Here is an 11,512-nt window from a genome sequence, read left to right as displayed (position 1 = left end):
CTTTTTTTCTAATGTGCAGCAATTTAAACTATCTTGCCTTTGAAATTATTTATATAAATAAACACTTCATATAAAAATAGATCTATTTCCTTTATCTACACATTTTGATCAGAGTTCCCAAAACCTCTTCTTAAAAATCCATGATTTAACGGTGCTGTAGGAGATCTTTTCAGATGCACTTTTTACCATGTGTCTAAAAGATCGCCCCACAGCCACTTAGCAAGCAGTTTGTCGCCCACCTGTTTTTGATGCATCCGGACAGAAGTTATAGTTACGACCAGCATGTGATGAAACTCTGGTGGTAAGTAGCTAGTTTTATATCACTGGCTGTGCTTAATGTGGTTCTTAGTAAATTATATGCCATTTCTGGAAATGAACCCATTTCCTACTTCTCTTTGGGGTTACTAAACATGCTACAAAATTGCTCCGCAATTCAGGGAGCGAGAGAAAGGTGACGCTTGTTTGTTTAAATCGAGGGGAGATGAGTTTATTTCCTGAAATTGAACAGTAATGCTTTTTTATTAAACGGATGCCTTCTCCATTAGATTTAGATGACTGTGAAGAGACGGGAAGCCTGGCTGGCTCAGAGGCTGGCAGCTCCCGTTCACTGCCTTCTGTTTCCGCCGAGGTAGGCAGAAATAGAATATCCTAGGCGAAAGTAGACGAATGTCACCGTGCACTTACCAATTCATTGTTTCACAGAATCGATAAAAGAATCGAATCGTTTCACAGATTCGGTAAGGGAATCGGAATCGTGAAAATCTTATCCGTTCCCAACCCTGCTTGTACCAGTTTAGTATTGAGGCGTGGCTGACACATCTTTGCTGCTCCAGCTGCGCAGTGGATAAAGTGGGTCTGATGAGCGTTGGGCGGAACTACCCTATCACTCTAACAATGGCAGGTGTATCTGCTGTGATCTTTTTTGAAGTGATAAAGTCCACCTGAAAACATTGTCAGTGCAGTCAGTTCACCCAGATTACCATCCTGCCTTCAAATATTATTACTCTGTGGGAGCCGCTCAGGCCCCCGTACACCGGCGGTGCACTGTCACTGGGAATCCCATTCAACAGCAGCCTATGGCCCGGTCGCCTCTTTGCTGCGACAGCTTGAGGGCATTTTTCATGTACGTAATCCAAACTGCAGGCACCAGGATAATAAAAGCGAATATTTTTACATTTCGGCTTAATTTTGGCATTAATAAACTGTTTCGGAGGAGGGATCATAGCGCTCTGCATCATCAGTGCTGCCTGCCAGCTCCTAGATCTGCTCCTCCTGCTGCTCTAGACACGCTATACCACGGAAAATAACGTTTTCATCTGTCATCCAGGATGAACAAAGCATTTATTATTTATCACAGCATGCTAGTCAGCCCCTGGAATGCACTAACATACTTCCTCATTAAAAGCTTAAGGTCATTGTATTGAATCAGAACAAGCATCAATCTAATTTTATCTCCCATCATTATAAAGAAATAGAGCAAGAATTACTGTAATGTAGATTTTTTTGTTGAGTTATTATTTAACTTATATTCTGTGATCCAGACAAAAGAGGGAGCTTTTGAGTAGAGTCTTTGAATGAGTTGCATTTTTAAATCGCAGCAGCTTGAAATAAAAAGTTATTGAAAAAAAGGACAACTTGTTAGAGTGGTGTTCAATTTATCATTACAGGAAAACACAAACAGACGATCCCCATTAATGAAAGAACATATAAACAATCCCTCTATAAACAAACACAGAGCTGGGTCACATCTTTACAAAAAACAAGAAGCTGGTGATGAAAGTGGATCTTTTCGGGAACAAATCAGCATCTAATTATAATATAAACTGATGAACTGATCTGACTTTTTAACACCCAGAATGATCCAACATGGAAGCAACAAGGGAACCATAAAGGGAAAGTAACAGCATGCAGATTATCTGATATGTTTACAGAAGGAAACAACAAATTTTCAGTCCAATCAGAGAGGTTTTGAAACGACCTTCTGAGATCCCAGTCGGGGTTAATTAATTTTTGAACATGTCACACAGAAGCTTCTCCATGGGAGTGTTTCCGATGGTCCTGTGGAAGAACAGCAGCTCAATCCGCTCCGAGTTCACAAAACGCAGGGAGGGAAGAAGGAGGAGCAGCTTGCCAAACCTGAACACAGTTGAGAAATCATAAAGGATTCAGCTTTGGAGTTAAACATAAATCCATTATTATTATTGTCACTTTGTCATTTGTTTCACTTTTATGTGTTTATTTTATTTTTATCTTGATTGAGTTTGTTTTGTTTAGTCTTATTTTTTTATCTCACCAATTTAGTATACTTTATTTTATTCAGGTTTGATTTTTATGTAGTTTTTATGGAGAATTTGTCTTTAAAGTTCAATAATAAAGATATATATATTCTCCTCTGTTTGTACCTTTGAAAACAAAAAAATTGAAAGACAAATGTATTAACTGTCTAATAAAATGAAAATATCCAATAGCTTTAATGTGCAATAAAAAAAAGCTACTATATAAAGATAAAAAAACCCGGTTATGGTTTTTTTGTGTTCTAGCACCATCTAGTGGCCATAAAGTCTAACAACCTAAAGAAGGGTAAACTGTCTTGTTGAGAGCATCAAGAATTTTTGTTTTACAAATGGGTATTAGAATAATCCCAGAAAATGTATAAAATTTAAAGTTTAAATATAACTTTTCATTTATATCCTTTAAACACAATTCAGTTGTCATAAGTATTATTTATGAAGTAGGTTGTTACCTTGCAGGCTGGCTGGGGTAGTGAGAGCGGATGTGTTGACCCAGCATGACTTGAGACTGGTCCTGGAGGTTCTCCACTTGTTCTGGATCCTTTAAACCTCGTGTCTCTGTTTGCGTAAGCAGACCGCATATTTCAGTACAAAAAAATTCACTACTTTTACTTCTATCTCTGTCTTAATGACTTTCTGCTTTGACCCATACCTGGCTTGAAGAGCACAATTGCCTTGAGACAAGCAAACTCTGTGGGGTCGACAGCGAGGGCCTTGAAGCGGCTAAAGACCTCCTGCAGGAGGCGCAGGTCTAGGCTGGTATAGCTGGTTTTGCCCTGCATGCCAGGACAGAGGTCAGGCAGGGAGAGCAGAGGGCAGCTGTCCAGCGGCAGAGACCACTGAATGGCGCAGAGCAGGAAGAGTTCACTCCATGCCTCCTCCAGCAGGATTACCTGTGTGTGGGGAGCACAGCTTGTTAGTTCTCTGTAGAAACTGAAGCTTTTATCATTGCTCTCCATCAATTGTTTAATTTCTACTTGTAGTTCTAATATGTTCAAAAAGTTCCCATCACTTATAAAGCTGTTCAAAATTTATTTTAGAAAAATATAATAAGGAATGACTGAATTATTGGAATATTTGATATTATTTTTGAATTAATGCACAGAAGGTTTTCTAATAAAAAAATGTTGGAAAATTAAATAAGAAAGTAAAACAACCAATAAAATATAGAAGTGATAAGACAGTGGAGAGAACAATAGGTTTAGGTTTTATTTAGGGTTATGTTTTTAAACATAAAAAAAATAAAAATATATATTTATATACTTCATATAAATGTTCAATGTTTTGTCTTTAGATGTAATTTTTTTATGTATTTCAGACACTATTGTTTCTCGTGTGATGCTTTGCTATTCAGCAGTTATTTAACATTATAAGCAGATTTTTTTTTCACCTAAAACTTTTATTTGTCTAAAGTTCACATGTAAACCAGAAAAAAAAAAAAAAAATAGATGATCGGGCAACTTATTCTCCTTTAAGCTTAAAAAACCTGTGGTTTGAATCTCACCTGGTCTCTGAAGGGCAGGTTGGAGAAAACAGGCAGGTTCTTGGCCCATTTCACCGACATGAAAAGCAGCCTGGCTGAGGTCTCATAGACGTTCTCTGAGCTGGACGGGTACAGAGCCATGTGGTACTCTGAGGATGCCCTCTCTGGCTCATTGCTCGTCACATCAATGTTTTCATCGACTGAAACCAGACAGACAGGGTTTAGACTCCAGATAACTTAAGAATAAAACAGATTCTGCAGCGAGAACCAAACTTTAGGCAGATTCATTTTTTGTGTAGTTTGGCTTATAATTTGTTTGGATGATTTTAAGAAAAAAGCAGATTTTTTTTCTGTTCTGTTTGCCTCTTTCATCCACTGATTCACTGTTCTCACTGTGTGAGAACCTTCAAATGTTACTTTTAGTGACATTTAGCTTATCTTGCCAGTGGTTCTGTTTGCAAAACTCTTGAAAATGTTACCCCTGGGTGTGTTTCCACCTCACCGTCCTCGGGCTCCAGCTTGGCGCAGGTCTCGGCAGTCATGAGGCTGGCCATGAAGCGGTGGTTGTTCTGGGGGCTTACACAACCCTGGGGGGCCACAGAGGAGGTGATGGACATGGAGGAGGTGATGTGCGGCCATGTGATGACAGAACCACTGGAGGCAGAAGAGGAGGAGGATGAAGAGGAGGATGAGGAGGAGGTGGGCTCCCGTGTGGTGGCCAGATGCTCCTTCTCAGGGTCCACATCGATGGAGTCCAGACGGACCTGAGCTGTGCTGCGAGGTTGCCGCTCGTTCTGCACGGCTGAAGAGGAGAATTAAGTCATTTAAGGAAAAACTGTTGCTGCAGTTTTACCAGGTTTGAGTTTGGGACATTAGAAGCTTACCGTCTTTGTTCATGCCTGCCTGCAGGCACTTCTTCAACCGACACGCCTGGCACTGGTTCCGATGAGCTTTGTCCACTGGACACATCCCAGTTCCAGCCTGGCACCTGTTGACCCAGAGTCAGGCTGTTAAATGGAGGCTCCACACCGATAAAAAGGCTTACCATCTCCCTCCAGACTCATATTTTATTAATCAAACAGCTTTAAAGGGGTATAAATGAAAATAAACACATATTTTTATTCCTCGTGATTTAATTAAACCAGAAAAGTCCTACATGTTTTATTTTGTTTAGATTTTGATATTGAGAAAAAAAATGTTTGAATAAACTGACAAAATTACTAACTTCCTACATTTATTGTAACTAAAAAAAACAATCTCTGAACTAAAATCAAATGTTTGTAATTCAGGCAAAAAAAAAAAGTTTTTTCTAAAAACTAATGTAAATAATAATTTTAAAACATCATTTTAAAACAGGTATACCTATTTATCCCTTAGCAAAAATTAGTTTATTCAAGTATGCTAAAAGTGCACTAATTTCATACTTAAAATCAGGCAGTGCACTTAGATTTTACTTATTCTAAACTATATTTCATATACTAAACAATAGTATAGTCAAGTGTACTTGACTATACTATTGTTTATTTTATTGTTTACTAAAGTATACTTTAAGTATACTTTAGTAAACTTAAAAATGTCCCAATTTAGTTCAAAGAAGTATTACTTTAGTAATACTTCAAGTACATTAAAAGTACTTTGTTCGGTATACTTTCTAAACTTATACTTAAGTATTCTTAATAGAATTTACTTCCAGTATACTACTTTTTGCTAAGGGATAGTCTTAGGGATAACGGAATGCTCCTTTATGTTTAAAAGAAACTGAACTTATATTATATTTTATGTCTTTCTGATAAAACCAGTTTCCTTCATTTCTTTTTACAATTCTTCAAGAATAGTCATATTTAACCCATAATTCTTTACATGTTTAGTGCCGGTTTATTGCACTAAACATAACTTCTGTGCAGTAAAATATTGAATATGATTTACTTGTTGTATAATTTTATTTTTCCATAACACAACCAGTAAACACCAGCTTTGTTTAACAAAAGCTTTGCAGGAAGAGGTTTTTTTTTTGTTTCTTTTGTTTTTTTTTTGTTTTTTTTTTGGAGCTGTTCTTGCCTGTAGATGAGTCTCCTCCTCACGCTGCGCTTGAAGAAGCCGCTGCAGCCGTTGCAGGCATAGATGCCATAATGCTTCCCACTGCTGGTGTCTCCACACACTTTGCACACCAGAGCTGGACTCAGTGCTTTTCCTGGAGCTGGACTCTTGGCTGTGAGTCAAACAAAAAAAAAACACAAAGCCGCTGTTCAGTTATGGTGCCATTCATCCTGGGTCTGGGTATTGTTTCATACACAAGCCTGCCATCTGTACCAACAGTCACATACAACTTTGCAGCAAAAACAACAGTCTGTCTAATCTATGAATTACACATCCATCTTTTAATCAGAAATTGAAGGAATTCTATTTGTTGAACTTTATTATTAATTTACATTCATATGTTCCATGAGTAAATTTCTGCCGTGAATGAAAGCATATAAAAAAAAGATCAAGTTGAAAAATGGAATTTCAACATCATCTTTCAGCATCAAGTGATGCATGGATGCAGAAATAAGTGCAGCTAAAACAATGAAACTCATTTAAAATTATTTTTCTAAATCAACTTAAACAATTTAGAATGACAGTTTTTCTTTTAATATGTTTGTTCTTTGTTATAAGCGTGCATTATTATGTTTTCTTTTTATTATCTTCGACGCGGGGCTAAAATATTTAATATTTTCTCCTTCTTTCATGCCAATAAACGAATGCTTATCAAAAGAAGTTTCCACATTTGGTTGATATTAAAGCAGCTTGTAAGGATACCATGTTAAGTATTTTAGGCTGAAAAATGTATTTTGTTTTATTGGAAAAATGTCTAAAACAAATGAGAAGTGCTGTAAAAAAAAATAGAATAGATAGATATTTAAATTTTCCATTAAAAAGCCTAGCCTTTGTTAGCTGTTAATATATTAATTATGATCACCTTTATGGGTTATTTAAGACGTGCAAAATAAACATTCAGTTAATAAACAGATGGAATTTGTTTGGTTTTCCACTAAGCACCATGCTTACATCCCATCGTTAAGGCCTCATGGAGACCTGTTGCTGAAGCTGACTTGTGGCCTTCTTACCTCCTCGGCTCTCCTCTGTCCCACCACTGCCTGAGGAATCAGTTGGAGAAGCTGACGGTATCACGGGGATCTTCGAAAGGTGATCCTCCATATTTTTTCACTGGAAATCTTACAAATAAAAAAGCGTTTCTCCCTCTTCTTTTGAGTTCAGAAGATTAAAAAAAACAAAGGCCTAAATGTTGGGAAGGTGGGCTGCCTTCACTGCTGTGCTGGGATGCAGATGAAGAGGTTCCCTGTCATGAGTTTCAGCCAACACTTGTGGAGCATCAACAGGTCTGTGTATCCTCCCCGCTGGGAATGTCGCCGTCTGCGTGTCCACCTCGGCAGCAGGTCTTCAAAAGGGAGCCCGAGGGGTGGAGGGGTGGAGGATTAAGCCCCAAGCGCTGTGTAAGCAGCATGCCTATTTGTCATCCTCTTAATCTTTACTGTTCATCTACTGGATCAATCAGTCACATTGGCAGAACGTTGGTGCCGCTCAAACATGGACCTTCACTGAGTCTGCAAACAGAGGCTGAATGAATAAAACCACAGCTGATTCCTTTTGCTGCTGCAGGAGTTGTAACTTTAGACCAGCTCTCCTCATGTCTCCTCATGTCCACATCAGTCAACACTTCTCTTCACTGCCTGAGTTTACAGGACTGATCAAAGGAGACTTGGATTATTATACTAACCTGCCTCTACAATTTGTTTTCCCCCTCCCAGATTCAGCTCCCTGTCCCGCTGCTGTATATTTGATCTATGTGATTGCTTCCTATTCATAATGAACCCCTGTGTTTGGAAAGGAGATGCCTATTAACTCCTATTTCCTCCAGTTTTTATAGATCATCCACTCTCTCCCCTTTAACCTGTCTGCAGGAGCACAGGCCAGAGAGGGAATAATAGAGTTTGGAGAGGTTACTGATTTGGCCAACACTCATTTGGATTATTAAAAGGGATTCCCTATGTATTATTAAAAAACTGTTGACATGAGAGTTTTTGAATTTACATATGAAATCAAACCTAGAGAGGCAGCATGCTGGCTTTTTTGCTGCAAAGTTTAAGTTTATGTTGGATAATATTGTGGAAACAGAGAAGATCACACATCTGCAATTTGCTCTTTAAGCAATTAGGCGGTTATTTATTATCTCACTGTGTCATAGTCATCTGTGACCTTTCTTTGCATTTTGTTACATTGTTAATAATAAGCTCAATTTTACAGTATAAATATTTTAAGGCAGGTTTCATTTATTTTTTTTAAACTAACCTGAGACAGGGTTTTATAACACTATTGCTGATATGATCTACAAGCTGCACCAATCAGCACCTTAAGTCCCCATCAGTTACAGTAAAGTGTGGTCTTTGTGACCACAGAGGAGGAGGGAATCAAATCTTTGAGTGGTTTTGCAGGTGACAGGATATTCTACTTCACTCAAGTATGTTTTATTAGAATTATGACAGCAGGTGAAATTTTATTTTTGAATAAGTGTAAAAATCAAAAAATAAGAAAAGTTCAATATGTGATATCTGAGGAAACATTACCTGCAAAGCCTCAGACTCCTTTGAGATAATACTTTGAAGATGTCCATGCACATTTTGGACATCTGATGTTAAAATGTCAACATAATGAAATCAAACCCGCATACAAGAAAAAGCTCAGAGATTTTCTAAATACTGTTTCTATATATTTTCCTCCTGAGCTGCCAGGCGGTCTCTCTCTTGGTCTTAATCTGTAATTTTTCAGACTTTCTAAACACATTTCCATTCATTCTCTGGCCACTCATTTTAATAACCAAGATAGAAAACTCCCACATCATCTTACATTTATCCATTTTCTCCTGCTTAATCCTTCTCACAGGGGGCCGGTGCCTTGCTCTGGCAATCTACTGGCGAGAGGCGTGGTACACTCTGGATAGGTCGCCAGTCCATCGCAAGACAACACAGTGACACACAACCATGCACACACATACCTAAGGACATTTTAGAGAAGCCACCTCACCTTACAGTCATGTTTTTGGACTGTGGGAGGAAGCTGGAGTACCCGGAGAGAATCCATGCATACACAGGGAGAAAATGAAGACCCTGGGCCAGGAATTGAACCCAGAACGTTCTTGCTGCAATGCAGCAACGCTACACACTATTCTACTGTGCAGCCCAGTCTTACACTCATCCACAATATATTAGAGACCAGTTAGCTTTGTTAACATTCTGTTTTGGCATCAGTTTTAACCCTAGACTTAGAATCATCAAAAACATTAACTAAGGGGCAGGCAGGTGTTGCAGCGGTTAGCGTGCACGACCCATGTACGGAGGCCATTGTCCTCGACACGGCCGACCGTGTTCTACTCCGACCTGTGGCCCTTTGCTGCATGTCTCTCCCCTTCTCTCATACCCCCTTTCCTGTCAGCTTGCTGTGGAAAAAATGTGCCACTGGTGCCGCAAAAACCTTAAAAAAATATATATATATTTGCCAAAAATGTTTTCTAATTAAAATAATCGAATAAAATAATATTGAAATAACAAATGACTAAACATATTTCTTATCAAACATATTCACAGAAAATCTGCCTTTTTTGATATACATACAATATAGTTTGTGTGCAAATGGCAAGACTTACTTCACTTTTGTTGCATTGCTGGTTAAAAAATGGATTGTCTTCATTAAATAAAGTAAATAAATAGTTTTAATCTAGTAAAAGTATAAAGTATGGCAAAATGAAACTATTCCTGTAAGTAAAGATAACTCAAAAACTTACTCCAGTTAATGTAAATACTGGAACCACTTACAACCACATCTTATTGGTCTCTATCAGATGCTTAATGTCATTCAGCAAGTACTGTATTCCAGGCAGCATCCATTTTCAGTCTCCAGCTCTCTTCATAATTTAATTCACAAATAGGTATTGGAAATTAATTTAGAACTATATAACCTAACACATCTGTCTTCTCATCTTTGTCATTCTCCTCCAAATCAAAACAGAACATTTGTTCTTATAGATTATAATTAACGTTGAGGTTGGTGCACTTTAGCCCCTCAACAACAGGTCCAAATCGTAATTGGAAAAACAAAGTGGAAAACAGTTAAGTGGATTAGAGTTTGACCATGTTTTGTCTGCCGGGGCCTCGACCGCCGTCACCATGAAGCACTTGGAGTAAGATAAAGGGGGGGAAGAGACACAATTAGCTCAAAAGATTAAAAGAGCAGTGAAGACACACTTCTTGTGAGCATGTTTAGCCATATGGTGGCTACTCTTTTCATCCTTGGTTGGGACATGGTTGACCTTTGGGAGATTTAGCAGTTAATTAGTCTTTTGAGGTCAGCAGTCTAAAGGGGGTTTCCACAAGGATTCACCCAATTACACACTGATCGCTGACATGAATGGTGACTTTGTTTTTCTTAAGCAGATTTTTTCTCCCCCTGCTTTGCTTTTTTTGAGGGTCTGTCCATTATATTGCTTATTTTCAGCATCCATCTTCATTTTTTGAATATGAGAACAAGTTGTTTAGATCTTTTAGCAATGAGCCACAAGCAGAACCAAACGCCCCCCCTCAGATGAAAGGATATTGGTTAGGATGTTCAGGAAAAACTCAAGGTCGCCTATAAATGAAGCCTATCATGAAGCACCGTCCTTCTCAATATTGAAGTTAATATAGCATTTAAATAAAGGAGCTCATGTCTCATAATTAACAGAAACAACAAATTTTGAAAGCATACTTTTTAAAGTTTAAGTTTAATGTCAGAAGATAAAAAAATGGGATGTTTGACAAAAAATTGTTAACCTTTAAAACTTAACAAGGTTAAACCATCTGTAAAGAATGGTGGTGGTAGTATCATGCTGTGGGACTATTGGGATAATAAACAAGTATTTAATCACCTTAAATTAGTAGCTGGATCCAGGGTCGGCAAGCTATGACTCTGGAGCCCAAAGTGACTTATTGCACCTTCAACAATTTTTTTAAGAGCATTGTTTATCATAAAACAAAAAACAGAATACTGATAGATATAAGATTATGTCTTTAGCAGTTTCTAATATTTCGGCAGAGATGGCAAAAGTACTCACTTTCCGTACTTAAGTAAAAGTACAGATACTTGTGTTAAAAAATACTCTGGTAAAAATGGAAGTACTGGTTAAACTTCTTTACTCAAGTAAAAGTAACAAAGTACAGGCTTGTAAATTTACTTAAAGTATAAAAGTAAAAGTAGAAAACACTTTTTTCATGCCGTTGCCTACATTTTAAATGGATGTCTGCCAATAGGACTAGAACTCCGTTGTGTTAATTTTAAATCATCTCGTCGTCCATACTACTATGCTAACGCCACCGCCACCAAGCTGCAATGATTTGCCGCGAATGAATACCGCCGAATCTGTCGATTCATCTTGTAGTGGTGCGTCAAATGCAACATAGATTCCCATCCATTTAGACTGAATTTGGTATTGATGACGTGAATAATAATAACGGTAACTCCATTGAAATGATTCAAAACTAAAGTAACGAGCCAATTTTTTTAAAATGTAAGGAGTAGAAAGTACAGATATTTGTGTAAAAATGTAAGGAGTAGAAGTAAAAAGTCGCCATAAAAATAAGTAGTAAAGTAAAGTAAAAATATCAGAAAAATCTACTTGAGTACAGAAACGAAGTATTTGTACTTCGTT

The 11,512-nt window shown here is 37.7% G+C and overlaps 1 protein-coding gene across 1 annotated transcript; it reads right to left on the bottom strand.

Moving 5' to 3' along the window:
- Positions 1-1,237: 1,237 nt before the first annotated feature.
- LOC119773860 (photoreceptor-specific nuclear receptor-like) lies at positions 1,238-7,388 on the bottom strand. Its single transcript, XM_038271078.1, has 8 exons — positions 6,882-7,388; positions 5,833-5,983; positions 4,659-4,762; positions 4,277-4,576; positions 3,796-3,974; positions 2,944-3,184; positions 2,744-2,849; positions 1,238-2,136 (listed from the first exon to the last, which is right to left on the bottom strand). The coding sequence occupies exons 1-8, from the start codon at positions 6,970-6,972 to the stop codon at positions 2,004-2,006; spliced, it is 1,305 nt and encodes a 434-aa protein (XP_038127006.1). The 5' UTR covers positions 6,973-7,388; the 3' UTR covers positions 1,238-2,003.
- Positions 7,389-11,512: the final 4,124 nt, after the last annotated feature.

This window comes from Cyprinodon tularosa, unplaced genomic scaffold (assembly GCF_016077235.1).
Source record: "Cyprinodon tularosa strain WSP-4 unplaced genomic scaffold, ASM1607723v1 ctg100, whole genome shotgun sequence".
NCBI lineage: Eukaryota > Metazoa > Chordata > Actinopteri > Cyprinodontiformes > Cyprinodontidae > Cyprinodon > Cyprinodon tularosa.
Note: the sequence above shows the minus strand (reverse complement) of the source record. Positions and strands in the feature narration are given on the sequence as shown.

Bases quoted from the DNA above. Each gene is read 5' to 3' on its own strand.
- LOC119773860 (XM_038271078.1), bottom strand. From the start codon at position 6,972: ATGGAGGATCACCTTTCGAAGATCCCCGTGATACCGTCAGCTTCTCCA. The intron at 4,577-4,658 runs GTAAGCTTCTAA...TCTCCTCTTCAG, and splicing joins GGCAGGCATGAACAAAGACG to CCGTGCAGAACGAGCGGCAA. The intron at 2,137-2,743 runs GTAACAACCTAC...AACTGTGTTCAG, and splicing joins TACCCCAGCCAGCCTGCAAG to GTTTGGCAAGCTGCTCCTCC.